The sequence below is a fragment of the Equus caballus genome, chromosome 31, assembly GCF_041296265.1.
Source record: "Equus caballus isolate H_3958 breed thoroughbred chromosome 31, TB-T2T, whole genome shotgun sequence".
NCBI lineage: Eukaryota > Metazoa > Chordata > Mammalia > Perissodactyla > Equidae > Equus > Equus caballus.
In genome coordinates this window covers 14,932,707-14,946,089 of record NC_091714.1, presented here as the reverse complement: position 1 = coordinate 14,946,089, position 13,383 = coordinate 14,932,707, and the positions used below count along the sequence as shown (strand labels likewise).

The 13,383-nt window shown below is 41.5% G+C and overlaps 1 protein-coding gene across 41 annotated transcripts in view; it reads right to left on the bottom strand.

Moving 5' to 3' along the window:
* The window catches only part of SYNE1 (spectrin repeat containing nuclear envelope protein 1), a 442,051-nt gene that overhangs the window by 206,775 nt on the left and 221,893 nt on the right, over nt 1-13,383 (bottom strand). For 39 of the 41 annotated variants that reach the window (XM_070256132.1, XM_070256133.1, XM_023632822.2 and 36 more), the window contains 7 exons: nt 11,820-11,963; nt 11,349-11,504; nt 9,146-9,310; nt 7,319-7,491; nt 5,606-5,759; nt 2,805-2,948; nt 1,830-1,994 (listed from right to left, as the gene is read on the bottom strand). In XM_070256132.1, the coding sequence (XP_070112233.1) occupies nt 1,830-1,994; nt 2,805-2,948; nt 5,606-5,759; nt 7,319-7,491; nt 9,146-9,310; nt 11,349-11,504; nt 11,820-11,963 (1,101 nt within the window). The remainder of the gene's footprint in view (nt 1-1,829; nt 1,995-2,804; nt 2,949-5,605; nt 5,760-7,318; nt 7,492-9,145; nt 9,311-11,348; nt 11,505-11,819; nt 11,964-13,383) is intronic. The other 2 variants (XM_070256143.1, XM_070256146.1) reach the window with 1 other exon arrangement.

Here is a 13,383-nt window from a genome sequence, read left to right as displayed (position 1 = left end):
GAAGGGAAAATATGGTTCAATATTCTAAAAATCTATATGTTCTGTGACCCAAATTAGGCGTTCAGTTTATACAAAATAATTTGAGTGTGGTCCACACTGCTGGCTGACCTCTACACCACTGGGAACGCTGTAGGACACTAGGATGCTGAAGAAGTTCTGCTGTACAGCAGGATTATCACAATTCTCCTCTACCTTTTTTTGCCACTATCATTTTACCTCCTTTTTAATGCTTGTGGTGACTCAAAATAAGATAACAGAAGCATTAATGCATGGTGAAAGAAGAGGGGGGAGCTGGGTTTGGACCACATTACCATTGACTGAAGTAAAACATTTTCTTCTGACTGGAACAAGAGCAACATCTGCTGGTGACGAGTAACTTACCAGTCCAGCTCCTACAGAAACCTCGAGAGCCGGGCATCTGCTTGCCAAGACTGTCTGGAGTGAAGTGCTGAGAGGGGCCATTTAGCCAAAACAGTTCACTCTGCTGAAATAACTTACAGCAGCTAAAGCTGGCAGACCAGAGTATCCTACTATTTTAAAACAGAATGGATGAGATCCTTAAATAAGCTAAAGAAATTATGATCCTTCTAACTTGGACTATATATTTATTTCATGAATGGATCATTATTTAAAGATTTTCTCCCATCTCCTTTAATCCTTTCACAACTCGTCTGTGGAGGAAACTGAGTTAGAGAGGTTCTCTCTTGCTCAAAGTCACCCAGCGTCAGGTCCCACCAAGGATTGGAGTCTAAGCTTCCTAACCCCAACCTTGTGCCCCTGCCATCATATAACTTTCCCCGAGACCAACTGAAATAGACAGAAATCTTACACGCCAGTGATGACCATCTCAGTCTCTGCTTTTTCCACCTTGTTCAAGCTGTAGGTACATCTTGCACTATCCTGAACGAATTTTAATGAGGGCTGATAGCATGTCAGTGAGTTCCATCATACAACTAGTGGGATATGGAGTTGACTTGTTGGCCTTTCCCCATTCTCTATTGTGTATGGCTGGTGTCCCCTTCTTGGGGCACCTCTCTAGCCCCTACCTCTCTAGGTAAGATTAAGGGCCTCTCTTTGATGCTCCCATAAGATCCCTTGCATTAGTCTGTTATTGTTCTTATTACATTGTTTATAATGATCTACCAATAGGCCTGCATTTATGACTAGATTGTAAGTTCCTTGGAGGCAGGAATAATATTTTAATCATCTTTACCTGAAGTAGCTAGCCAAGAGTCTGCACTGTATCAGGTATTCAATAATGCTGAATGAATAAATAAGTAAATGGGTTAGGACCACTTTCCCCACTTAGGTGTGCCATCTTGCTCTAAATTGCAGCCTTCTTGCCTGAGCTCCAGCATTTTTTCTAGCTCCTCTTATGCCTTCTTCTAGGACTCTGACCCTGGGCCTACATCCTCAGTATGTGGGAGGTTTGGGTTAAGACCAGATGGCTCAAGATGGTGTCATCAGTTTGACTTTGAGGAGTGTCACATTCTCTTGACTCCTGTTGCTAGGGCCCACATCTAATTCGATCCTTTAGGGAACAACAGGCAGGTAGGCCAGTCAACACCATACATTACATCACTAGTCATTCCTATGAGAGGTCACCTTCGTAGCTGAACGAATTCCTCAAGTTTCAGTCCTGCTCAGTGTAAATTGCCTACCAAGCGATCTCGACTGGTATACTACTGAGGTCCCAGAATGTTCTAGATCAGAACTTATGAGGGTTTCACTTAATATGTATCAGCTATTTATAGGCTTTAAGGTCATATTAACTTCCCATTGCTTAAAATAATAATTCCATATTCAGAATGAAAATTCCTTTGCTTTACCTGAAGATCCCGCAATGTTGACTCATGAGTGTGGGCATCACCTTCAAGAACTGAGTATCGGTCAAGCTTTTCTTGTTCTTGCCCCAGCCAAACTTCAAATGCCTTCAGGTCTCTCTGATACTCTTGGTGCAATCGAACTAGTTTTTCAGACTTGGTTACTGCTTCCTGTTATTAACGTTTAAGATAATTAAGAAGGGAATACATTACTACGTGCACTTTCAATGTACTGTAAGAATTCACTTTGGGAATTTTAGAAAAGCATGATTAGTAAATAATTGGGAGACGAATGGTTTCCTAGAACAAGGAAAATTCAAGGTTTCTGTAAAAAATATAAATACATAGTGTCAGGATTAAAAGAGATCTTAAAGATCACTTTGTTGAATCAACTTCCTGATCTCTGAACTCCTAATGAAATGTAACAAGGACATACCAAAAAAAGGAAATAACTTTACTTGTCATAAAAATAAACTTTTGCTCATGAAAACATTTGGAATTCTTAGACCCTGCCTTCAGTGAGGATTTGGACTCATTATGGATTTAATTTTCCATATACTTTCTCTAATGAAGTAGGATGCGCTCTAAAAAGCTATTTTTATTTTCTTTGTGAGGCCTAAATGAAGAACGATAAATACTATTGGTGACCATTTCCTGCTTTAGAAAACTCTACTCGCCATACATAATAAGGCATTTATGAGTCTTCATTATGAAGCCATCCAGAATTTTTCTTAACTTGGTACACTTCTAGGATTTTTGAGTTGAGAATTATTTTCTTCAGTAACTTTCACAAACTAACAATATTTGAAGATTTTGTTTGGTTTTGCCAGTGGTGTATTTAAGGTATTAATATTCATTTTGCCTGTTTTGTGCTGTCTACTTTCATTGTCTGTCATTTTTAAAAATAAATGAGTCTTTAAATAAGCACAGCTCTAAACACTGGTATTTCAGTGAGTCCGCATGGAACACAGTCAGCCATACCTTGGCCCTCTCTTTGATTGCCCTGTATCGCTCCTGTAGATCCTGGAGTTCTAACTGGGTGACGTAGTGTTCCGTCATGCCAGCCCCCTTGACTTCGATGGTCTCCAGCAAGCTGCTGTGACTCAGAACTTCTTCATTTAGTAACTAGAGAACATTCAAAAAAATAAAGGAGTTACCACATACATCATCCTATCAATGATACTGCTAAAATTAAGATGTTTTAACTGTACATTTGACAAGTGATCTCAGATTATCGATAGATAGATAATCTACCCATCTATCTATCTATCTATCTATCTATCTATCTATCTGTCTATGAATGTATGTGTGTGTGTGTATGTGTATTTGATATCTGGCCAAGAATTTTCTCTGAGATACTGATTCCAATTGACTTGGATATCTCAAACTTAATGGGTCCAAAAATGGGCTCTGGATCTGCACTTCACCCCATCCTTCCCTAGCCCACACCAAACTGCCTTCTCCTTCAGTCTTTTTTAAAACAGTAAATGGCACTACTTCCCACCCAAATGGTCAATTCAGAACACTGGAAGTCACCCTTTCTCCCCGTTTTCCATCATTCCATCTGTGATGAAATCGTGCTAGTTCTGTCTCCTCATTATATCCTAACATTTGTCCTCACGTCTCCTGCAAACTCCCTACCCCATGCTGCTATCATCTTTTACATGGACTTTTGCAATATCCTGCTTGGCAGGTGACAGATTCTCTGCCACCAATTCTTGTACTGTCCCTTTTTCTAAACTCCACACAGCAGCCTGGGGGATAAAGATCATAAAGGGAATCATGTCATCCCACTCCCCCCAGCTTATAACATGGATTATCTTCCCAGTGCTGTCAGGATCAAGTGGAGAATCTTCAGGCTGGTTAGCATGGCGATGCATGATCTGGTCCCTGCCACCTCTGTCAACTCACCTCTGTTTATTCTCCACTCCAGCAATACTCCGCCATTCTTTTAGTTCCCCTTTCGAGCCAAGTTCTCTCCTACCTCAGGGCCTGTGGACATGCTGATTATTCCATCTGGAATACTCTTTTCCCACCTCCTCCCCAGATCAATTTCTCTGCACTAAATTCCTTAGGCATAGTCCACTTGTCTACTGTTTGAAAGAGGCCTTTCCTAGCCGTTCCCTGACTCCAAGCAATCCTGTCCACAGTACTCTCTCTCACAGCGTGCCACTTTTTTCTTCAAGGTGCTTATCACCAGTTACAATTATTTATTCATGCATTTATTGATTGTACATGTCCCCACCAGAACCCAATCTTTGTTTCATTTACCTAGAATCTGGAACAGTGCCTGCATGCAGCAAGTTCTCAATATTTATTGAATAGATGCATAATTTAATTAATTAGGCAGCAGATAATTATGATTATATTAATTTTCAGATGCATAAATGAGATCCAGAAATGTTAAGTGATTTGACATACATCACATAAGGTCTTTTAGTCATTCGGATAGCTTTTACTCAGCATTTGCTCTGTGTCAGACAGAGTCAAATGAACAGGATATAAGGAACATTAAGCAACATTCTCCACTGAGGGAGAGAGATATGTAAGCATATATTCCATAAAATTGATGAAGAGATATGAACAACAGAGAACAGAAGAACTAATTAAGCCTAAGGTGGTGGTGTTATCCTAGCAAAAATGGCTTCTGAACTAATTCAGAAAGGTGAGTAGGAGGGTGCCAGGTGCAGAGGCTAAGGAATTCTGTGAGAGGAAACAGATTCCGCTAAGGCATGGAACCACTTAATTCCATTTAACGCGGCACATTCAGGAAATAGTGAGAAATACAGTAAGGCTGAAGCATGGGTGGAAGGAGGGTGAGAGAGGGAAGGAAATGAGGAGGGCAAAGGCAATTACTGAAATTCTTAAAAACCAGGTGAGGGAGGTTGGTTTGACACTGTAGACAATGGAAAGGCAACGGGGCACACAGGCAGGAAAGGGAGATGTTCACCTTTATATGAAGAGAACAGTAGATGGAGACAAGAGACAAAGCAGGAGTTAGGAGTCTGTTGCAATTCAGGGAAAGAAGGATGGATTAGAGCCAGGAGACATTTCTGAGATGGAATCAGCAGGAGCTAAGGCCTAACTCAGAGTGGGGATGAGAAAGAAGGAGCTGGGGATAATGAAGTTTCCAATTTAGGATATCCAGTATGAGTTGACACAAACGAACTGAGATTGAGAATATGAGTTTTGGAAGGATTTTGGAGTAGAAGATAGCAAGAAATGCTTAGGACATGGGAAAGTTGAGGTGGAACAGGTCATCCATGAATGTGCCCTGGAGTAAGGCTATAAATCAAAGGTCTCCAAAATTTTATATTTGAATACTACTATCAATAAAAAACAGATTTAAGAACATATCCCCAATATTGTTATTTATTTAAAAACTCTTTACATGAAGTACCCTTTTCATAAGCATTATGAAAAATGTACAAAAATAGAAACACAACAGGATGTGATAAAAAGAGAGCATTTTTACTTCCTAATGATGAGCAGGCTGAAGATATTAAAAGACAGTACAAATTGCCAAATTTAAACGTATCATAAAACATGGGTCTTTGAGGTTTTCCTGGAAGAGAAAATTTTCACTCACTAATAAAATAGCCACAAACAGAAGTCTGGTTTAAGAGGCCGTTAGAAATTATAGTCAAAACCCAATGTATAATGTACCTACGGGAACACCCCTGATTACCAAAAATGGGATATGGATAATCCTATTTTTGTATGACAATGGCATTCTGAAGAAGTCTGTCAGAGAACACAGGGAATCAGAAAGCCAGCCCCACCTTGGCTTTCCCCAGAGCAGTTGTCTTCTCCCGCAGCTCTGCGTACTGCCTTTCAGATTCATTCAGGCTGGCTTCCACACCGTCCATCCAACTGGAGAACTGGCGAACGTCATCTTGATAACTTGTCCACTTAGACAGAGCTCCTTCAAGTTGACTGAAAGGTATTTGATAGGACAATAATCTATATTGAGAAGCCTTATAAATCCAACCTGCCACCCTTTGTCATTGTCTGCTCTGTCCATTCCACCAGCAGGAAGCCCAGAGACATGGGCAGGCTTGGGGTGGGCTGCGTGGCGAGGGCTTGCCAAATCTGAGTCTGGGTCCCTGGCAAGTATAGCTTCAGGAGGCCAGGGACAGTTAAGTCCAGGCCAACAGGAGGAAAAGTGGGACTGGATATAAAACCTGGCCCAGGTCGCATGAGACACGAGGAGGGCAACACCACGAGAGGTCCCCTGAGCAAGGCTTTCCTGGAGCCAAGACTCTGGGCAGGAAGAGAATCCATACTTAACTCCATCTAGTTGACCAGGGCATCCAGAGGAGAGAAAAAAGGAATAAAAGACGGAAGGGAGAGTCAAGCAAGAACAAGCACAATAACTATCTTGGATGAGATTTAAAAATCAAAAATTCACAATGGAAAAATAGGGTAACATTTCCTGAATTGGTCTAATTATTAAAACCTGATTATTTCTCTTATAGATAAATTAAGCATTTCCTTCTCTCAATACGGATGTTTCATTTTAAACTCCATTAATCACTCGTGTCTAATTTTACAAGCATGCTTTGAGTCCTTTTGTAGCAGACACTGCGCTCCACCCACACATACCCTCAGACCCCACCACTGCAGCAGGATGCCAGCTGGACTCCTGATTGCCAGCTCCACGCCCCCTCGGCCTGAGGGCAGTCTCCGGTCGGGTGGTGGTGCCTCTCAGCTCAAGGCTGATGTAGGCAAGAACTGCCAGGGATTTTTGCCTCCTGGGGGGCAGCCCTCAGCTGCCCTCCTGGCTCCTGGCAGTTTGTTTATAAATATTCCAGCCCGCCTGCCCTCACTGGGTAACTCCAAGACACATGGTCTATACTGGCTCCCAGCATCGCTGGCCAGATTAAGTTCTAGCTACCCACTGCAGGACACTGTTTGATAACACGCCTTTTACTGGCTGCTCTCCCTTCCTCAGCTCTCCTTCCCATTCCCCACTGGTGTTTCCTGTAGTTACTTCCCAAGGAAAGTACTTGGTTTTAACTAATATATCTATATATGATGAAACATTTGTTGATCTTTTGACTTTTTAAGCAGTCAACAACAGCAAAAGAAACACGCAGTTATAGTTATATTAAAACATAGGCATAGTGTTGTAAGTCAACCTAAATGCAAGACTGTACCTGCCAGTTTCTTTTGTTCTAAGAAGAAAAAAGGGAGGGAGAGAGGAAAGGAGGGAGGGAGGAAAAGAGGGAAGGAAGAAAATGGGATGAAGGGAGGGAGAAATAAAGGGAGGGAGGGAAGGAGAGAGGGAGGGAGAGAAGGAAGGAGGGAGGAAAGGAGGGAGGGAGGAAGGGAGCAAGGGAGGGAAGGAAGGAGGGAAGAGAGAGGAAAGGAAGTAAGGGAGGGGGGAAGGAGGGAGGAAGGGAAAAAAGAAAACCCTAGGAACAGTCTGTTCCTGAGCTATCACATTGATTTTTAAGTAATGGCTTCGCAGCAGTCGCTCTAGCATCACTGACCTTTTACAGCGAATCCCTGCAGACAGGAGGGCAGCCCACATGTCCTTCACGCTCTGCAGTTGCTGCTGAATGGCAGCAACACCTTCCGGAGAGGTGTTCTGAAGGACAGACTCCCCTCTGGTCACTATCATTTTCATCTGGATCTCTTTCTCCTGTTTCACTGACAGCAGAGCCTATAAAAGCAAATACAGAAGTCCTTTGTCATTTGTGTGTTTAACATTTATGACCTTAAACATTGCAGAGCTCCAAAAGATAGCAGAATGACAAACAACTGTGTTGAGCCCTGGATCTCTCAGGCTGATGCAGTGGAGGGTGGGAGAGTCACTTGCTGTGAGGGCCAGTAACCCGTCACCAGTTACCTGCTGGTCTCCAAGGGGCCTTGACTTTTCAGGTCTCAATTCTTCTCTGAATAATTCCTTCTTTCCACTAAAGTTTTATTTCACTGGTTTTCAGTAAGAGAAAAAATAGACTACAATAGAATTCAGAAATTCTCAAAGGTCACAGGATGAAGAGCTTTATAGATTTCAAGGTCTCTAGCACAATAAACTGAAAGAAATAGATTAATTCATAGGATAACTTAAATATTTCAAGTTCTTTGCAAGCTCTACTCTTTTTCTGTATAAAAAGGAAGATTTGAATTCAAAGTTATAAAACCGATAGTTTCCCCTAAGGGGCAAAGCTTCATCTCTCTCCCTCATCTGGACCTTGCTGACCTCTCCAGATTCAGCTTCAGCCACTTAGTACCGTCAGTTTTTGCTGCAGCAACAAGGAACTGCTGGCAATTTTTCACACACCATGCTACTTGTTTTCCTAAGATTTCACTCATGCTGGCACCATTCTCAAATCTTGGTTTAGGTATTAGACTTTCTGAGAAAACTCCTCTGACTCTCAAGCCATCCCTTCTGCACAGTCCTACTCCTCTCTCTGTCTACAACATCCTAAGCATATCCCTCTCTGCTATTATTGTCTTCTCTGTTTCAGCCTCCAGCCTCAGACAATGAAATCCTGAGGAAAGTGACCATATTTTACTCATTTTTGAATCCCCGGTGTCAAGACAGAGTGCCAGTTTCTTGCAAGATACCCAGTATATGAATGAGAGGTAAATAAATGCAGAATAATTATTTTATCACAAATGGAAAATAGAACTAATATCTTGGGATGAGAGAAGAATTGCTTAAATGATACAGGCAGGCAAGCAAGTTGAAGAAGATGGGAAATGTTTTGCCCTATAAAATGTTTTATCAAAGTATTTGCTCGGAATAAATATTGTCTGTGATGCAATTTGAAACTAGCCTCTTAACTGGATATATCAAGCAAGTAACCACGTTTAGGTTGCTATTTTTTAAAGTTATTTTATTGAGGTGGTATTGGCTTATAACATTGTGTAAATTTCAGGTGTACATTATTATATTTCGGTTTCTGTGTAGACTGCTTCATGTTCACCACCAATAGTCTAGTTTTCATCTGTCACCATACATATGTGCCCCTTTACCCTTTCCGCCCTCCCCCCACCCTCTTCCCTTCCAGTAACCAGCAATCTGTTCTCCTTATCCATGAGTTTGTTTATCTTCCGCATATGAGTGAAATCATACATTATTTGTCATTCTCTGACTTTTTTCGCTTAGCATTTATGGGTGAACATGTCTGGGGTCAAATGATTCAGGAAAGCTTAGGCCAGGACATCCTATGCAAACAGGGTCACACCCACAGAGCATTCTTCAATGTCTTGTGGAGAGTGTGACATAATCCACCAGGCAGACAGAGACTTGACAAACTTCGAGAAAAACAAATTCTGTACGTTAGAGAAATTTCTCTAAAAGTGCGCACCTCAAGTTTGAGCATCCTGCTGTCCAGCACGCTTTTGTCAGATGTTGGGTGGCAGTAAGAGTCCAGCATGTGAACGGCATCTGTCATCCAGTCCTGAAGTTCTTTAATCCCGAGGGAGAATTGATTGTGCTCTGCCACAGTCCTATCCAGCCTTGACACTTTCTCCTGGAAAGGACAGGAATCGGTTTCCAGCTGTCCACGCCACAAAGACTTCACAGCCTAAAGCTACTCAAATTGTAAAGCTAGCCATTTGTTTCAAATAACTACCATCAGCCATAAATCCATATGCTGCGCAGATCTGATCATGTCTGTATTAATCTGTGAGACGTATGGAATATCTCTCTCAATAGTAAAAATAGAGAATACTTGGATCAGAAATCAGAAAAATTACAATTTACTGCCCCTCGACTTTCTTGTTATTCTTCTTTACGACAGTTGTGACTGTTTTCCCAGAATCAGTAAAATTTCTTCCTAATGCCTTGTCCGGGAGACAAATCAAAGCATTTCTACTTTTCACATGTCACATTTGGCTCAACTGATACCACATACCCATGTGGCCTACACTGTAGCCAGTTCTAAAAATCAATCATCTGAGATTTTGGAATATCCCTACATTTTAAAAATTGGGACTATAAAGGTGATTTTATTAATTAAATGTTATATCCAACACAGTGAAGACTTTATGAATATAGTTTATAGCTCTGAAAGCATTCAAATATCTATTGATTTTGTTTTTAGTGGGGAAGATTGGCCCTGAGCTAACATTTGTTGCTGATCTTCCTTTTTGCTTCTTTTTCTCCCCAAAGCCCTAGTACATAGTTGTATATCCTAGTTGTAGATTGTTCCAGTTCTACGTGGGATTCCTGTCACAGTTTAGTCTGCGACCACGATCCCAACTGGTGAAGCCTGGACTGCCAAAATGAAGCACGTGAACTTAACCACTTGGCCACAGGGACAGCCACTCCATTGACTTTTGGTGTCTAAATAATTACAAAGGAATAGAAAGATGTCCTTAGTTCATTTTAATTCTAGATATGCACCAGATTTTCTAATGACAAAAAAAGGTAACATATCCATAGAAAAAACATGGATGCAAACCCAGACTATTTGCTCCAAGACCTATACTAGTGGAACGGTCTCAATGATGTTTTATTGAGGACTCAAATTAGCAGACCAGGGGCTGGCCCCATAGCATAGTGGTTGAGTTAGTTCAGTGTGCTCCACTTCACCAGCCCAGGTTTGCAGGTTTGGATCCCAGGGACAGACCTACACCACTCGTCAGCCATGCTGTGGTGGTGACCCACATACAAAGTGAAGGAAGACTGGCCTGGATGTTAGCTCAGGGACAATCCTCCTCAAGCAAAATAAGAGGAAGATTGGCAATAAATGTTAGCTCAGGGTCAATCTTCCTCAGCCAAAAAAAAAAAATTTTTAAATAGCAGACCAGAAGTAAGTCCACACTAAAATAGGTGAAGCCAAATTATAGTAGGTTCTTCACATTCTAAGATCTGAAATGCAAGAGAGAAATGTAGGGAACAAATGTTACAAGGTGGGCCTGCCCCACAAAGTTCAAGATGGGTCTGTTTTATACCAGCTGAATGCTTTAAATGATGTCAAAGTGGGATCCCATTTATTTTTTTCTAAGCTGTTAGAAAAGAGAGATAATTAGTTATATGGATCATTGCCAACTTTGAGCTCTGTTCTAGAATCTGAACTGAAACTCTCAATCAACACATCATTGCCTGCTACGTAATAAATATAAAGGACTTAGGTTAAAAAATTATCCCAAACTCATTATATTTAGTCCACTAAAATTTAAACTGCTTTGAACTCATGTTTTTCTAAAGTAACTTAATGTGAGCTTCTTTAGACACGAAATTCTGAAGGTTTGCCTTATGTTTATGCTTTGAGTCTTCAAAATAAGAGCCCTGGGGAACATACCATTTCAGTATTAAAGGGAATATTTTGTGCAATAATAGATTGGAAATCTCTTCAATCTTGGGAACCTCCCTTGCTCTTTTCAGACAACCACAGCAAGAGGAGGCAACACGAATGTTTGACTTGGATTACAAGGCTGGGAATAACACGTACACGCCTATGCCTGACCTGGGCTTCTCGGGCTGGATACTCTGCACAGCCCTACTGAGACTCCAGATTTGGGACCTCGGTACCACACTCACACACAGCACATGGCAGGCGTTACCTTTGTTAAATTGCTTAGAGCTAGATACTGAGAAGACAGCTGCGACACTCTGTGCATAAAGCTCTTGCTGGCAGCTTGTCCTTCCCACAGCTGCTGAGCTTTCTCTTTTAGCCTGTTGAGCTGAGGTTCGTAGCAGTTTATTTCCTCAAGGACAGACTGAAAAGCACAAGCACGTTACTATTAAGAGGCAGGGGAAAAGCACATGGGGACGAAGCTTTGGCCCAAAGAACATGGAAATAAACACTGACAAGTAATAGGTGTGCCCTGAAGACTTCATTATTTCCAAGTTACACACAGTATAGACTATAGGACGGAAACAAATCATACCAAAAGGAAAGCCAGAAAACATAAAATCTGTCAGACAGAGGGAAAGGACACACTATGTTCAAGGTGGGTGATCTACTTGAGGACGCTCGGCATGCTCCTGATTGCACGGATGTACAGAGGATGAGGATAAAGACTGGTCTTCACCTGGAGCTTCTGTTGTTCTCTCCTCTTTGCAGGCAGATCATACAGGCGGTTGCTGCTTTCATGCACCACCTTCTCGGTTTTACTCAGCCAGTCCTGTACAGGCTCAGCGCTTACTTCAAAGTCTTTCATTTGGATCTTTAGATTCTACGAGGTTTTAGACAGTGTTAGGCACAAAAAAGATTTTAGTCCAAGTCCAAAGTCCTTCAGTTGGCATTCAGTTTGGCCCTTGCCCTCCCCTCCCCTTCTTTCTCTGTTCCCAATGTCTGGAACATTCTATCATTCACCTTAGCACCTGTAATGATTCCTGAACATCCTTTAAGAATTTTTTATGGCCCTACTTTTTAAAAAATGAACTTTTCCCTAATTATCCAGCCCACCTCAGGGTTCACACCCACTTCTCAACTTCTATCAGATTGTTGTTTATTTATTATATATTTGTTGTTAGTGCTGTGGATTCTGACTCCTAGTGAGCCTGTGTACAGCAGAGCAAAACCCTGCCTGGTCTTTTTGAGCCATCCTCTCTCCTTCCAGCACTCTATCAGACAATGCTCTACTGCTATTTATAGGGTTTTCATGGCCAATTTTTTCAGAAGTGGGTGGCCAGGTCCTTCTTCCTAGTCTGTCTTGGTCTGGAAGCTCCACTGAAACCTGTCCCCCATGGGTGACCCTGCTGGTATTTGAAATCCTGGTGGCATAGCTTTCAGTATCACAGCAGCTGCCACAGCATGACAACCGACAAACAGGTGGTGTGGTTCCCTGACAAAACGAACCCAGCCGAGGTGGTGAGAGCACCACATCTTAACCCATAGACTCCCAGGGCTGGCCATTGTTGTCTATACCAGTTACCATACACTTTGTCATAGACTGGGTTAAATGGTGAGTTTCCATCTCACGCAGGCATGCCTCATCTCCACAGCTAGATTACAGGCTGCATGAGGACAGGGCCAGTGTCTAACACTTCCTGGGACACACCATGGAAACTTGTGGGAATATAAATAAATATTAGCAAACATTTTGTCGATTTTGATTAATGTTAAGACAAGAAATAGCATATGCTTTATATGCTTATTATATTCATAATAAACAATTTATTATAATTCATAAACATATAAGAAATACCAAATAGTGGTCTGTGTTTATTACCTAAGAATGTTGTGACTACTTCCATAGACACTTTGTAGGCACTGATAGCTGTACAATGTATTTGATAAAGTTTTATAGGGTGCCATTTCACTTTGGAAAGGTGTCTAGGTCCTATCTCCATTGTATAAAAGTGCTAGATTGAAGTGAATTTGAAATTTATGATACCATGTGACCAACCAAAGTCTTTTAATTAATCAGAGCTTTAGATAAATTATCAAAGAGCAAGTCCATGAAGGTTAGCTGAAAAATCTAAGTGGTAAAGACTGTAGGAGCTTGAGGGTCAATGACTCAAGGTTCCATCTGTATCTGATTCAGGGTGTCCAAAATGTGGGGACAGCCATGCCTGCCACAGTCACCCTTAGGGAGATGGATTAGCTATGAGAATGCTTTGAAAAATTAAAAGTGCTTCACTAATGTAAGA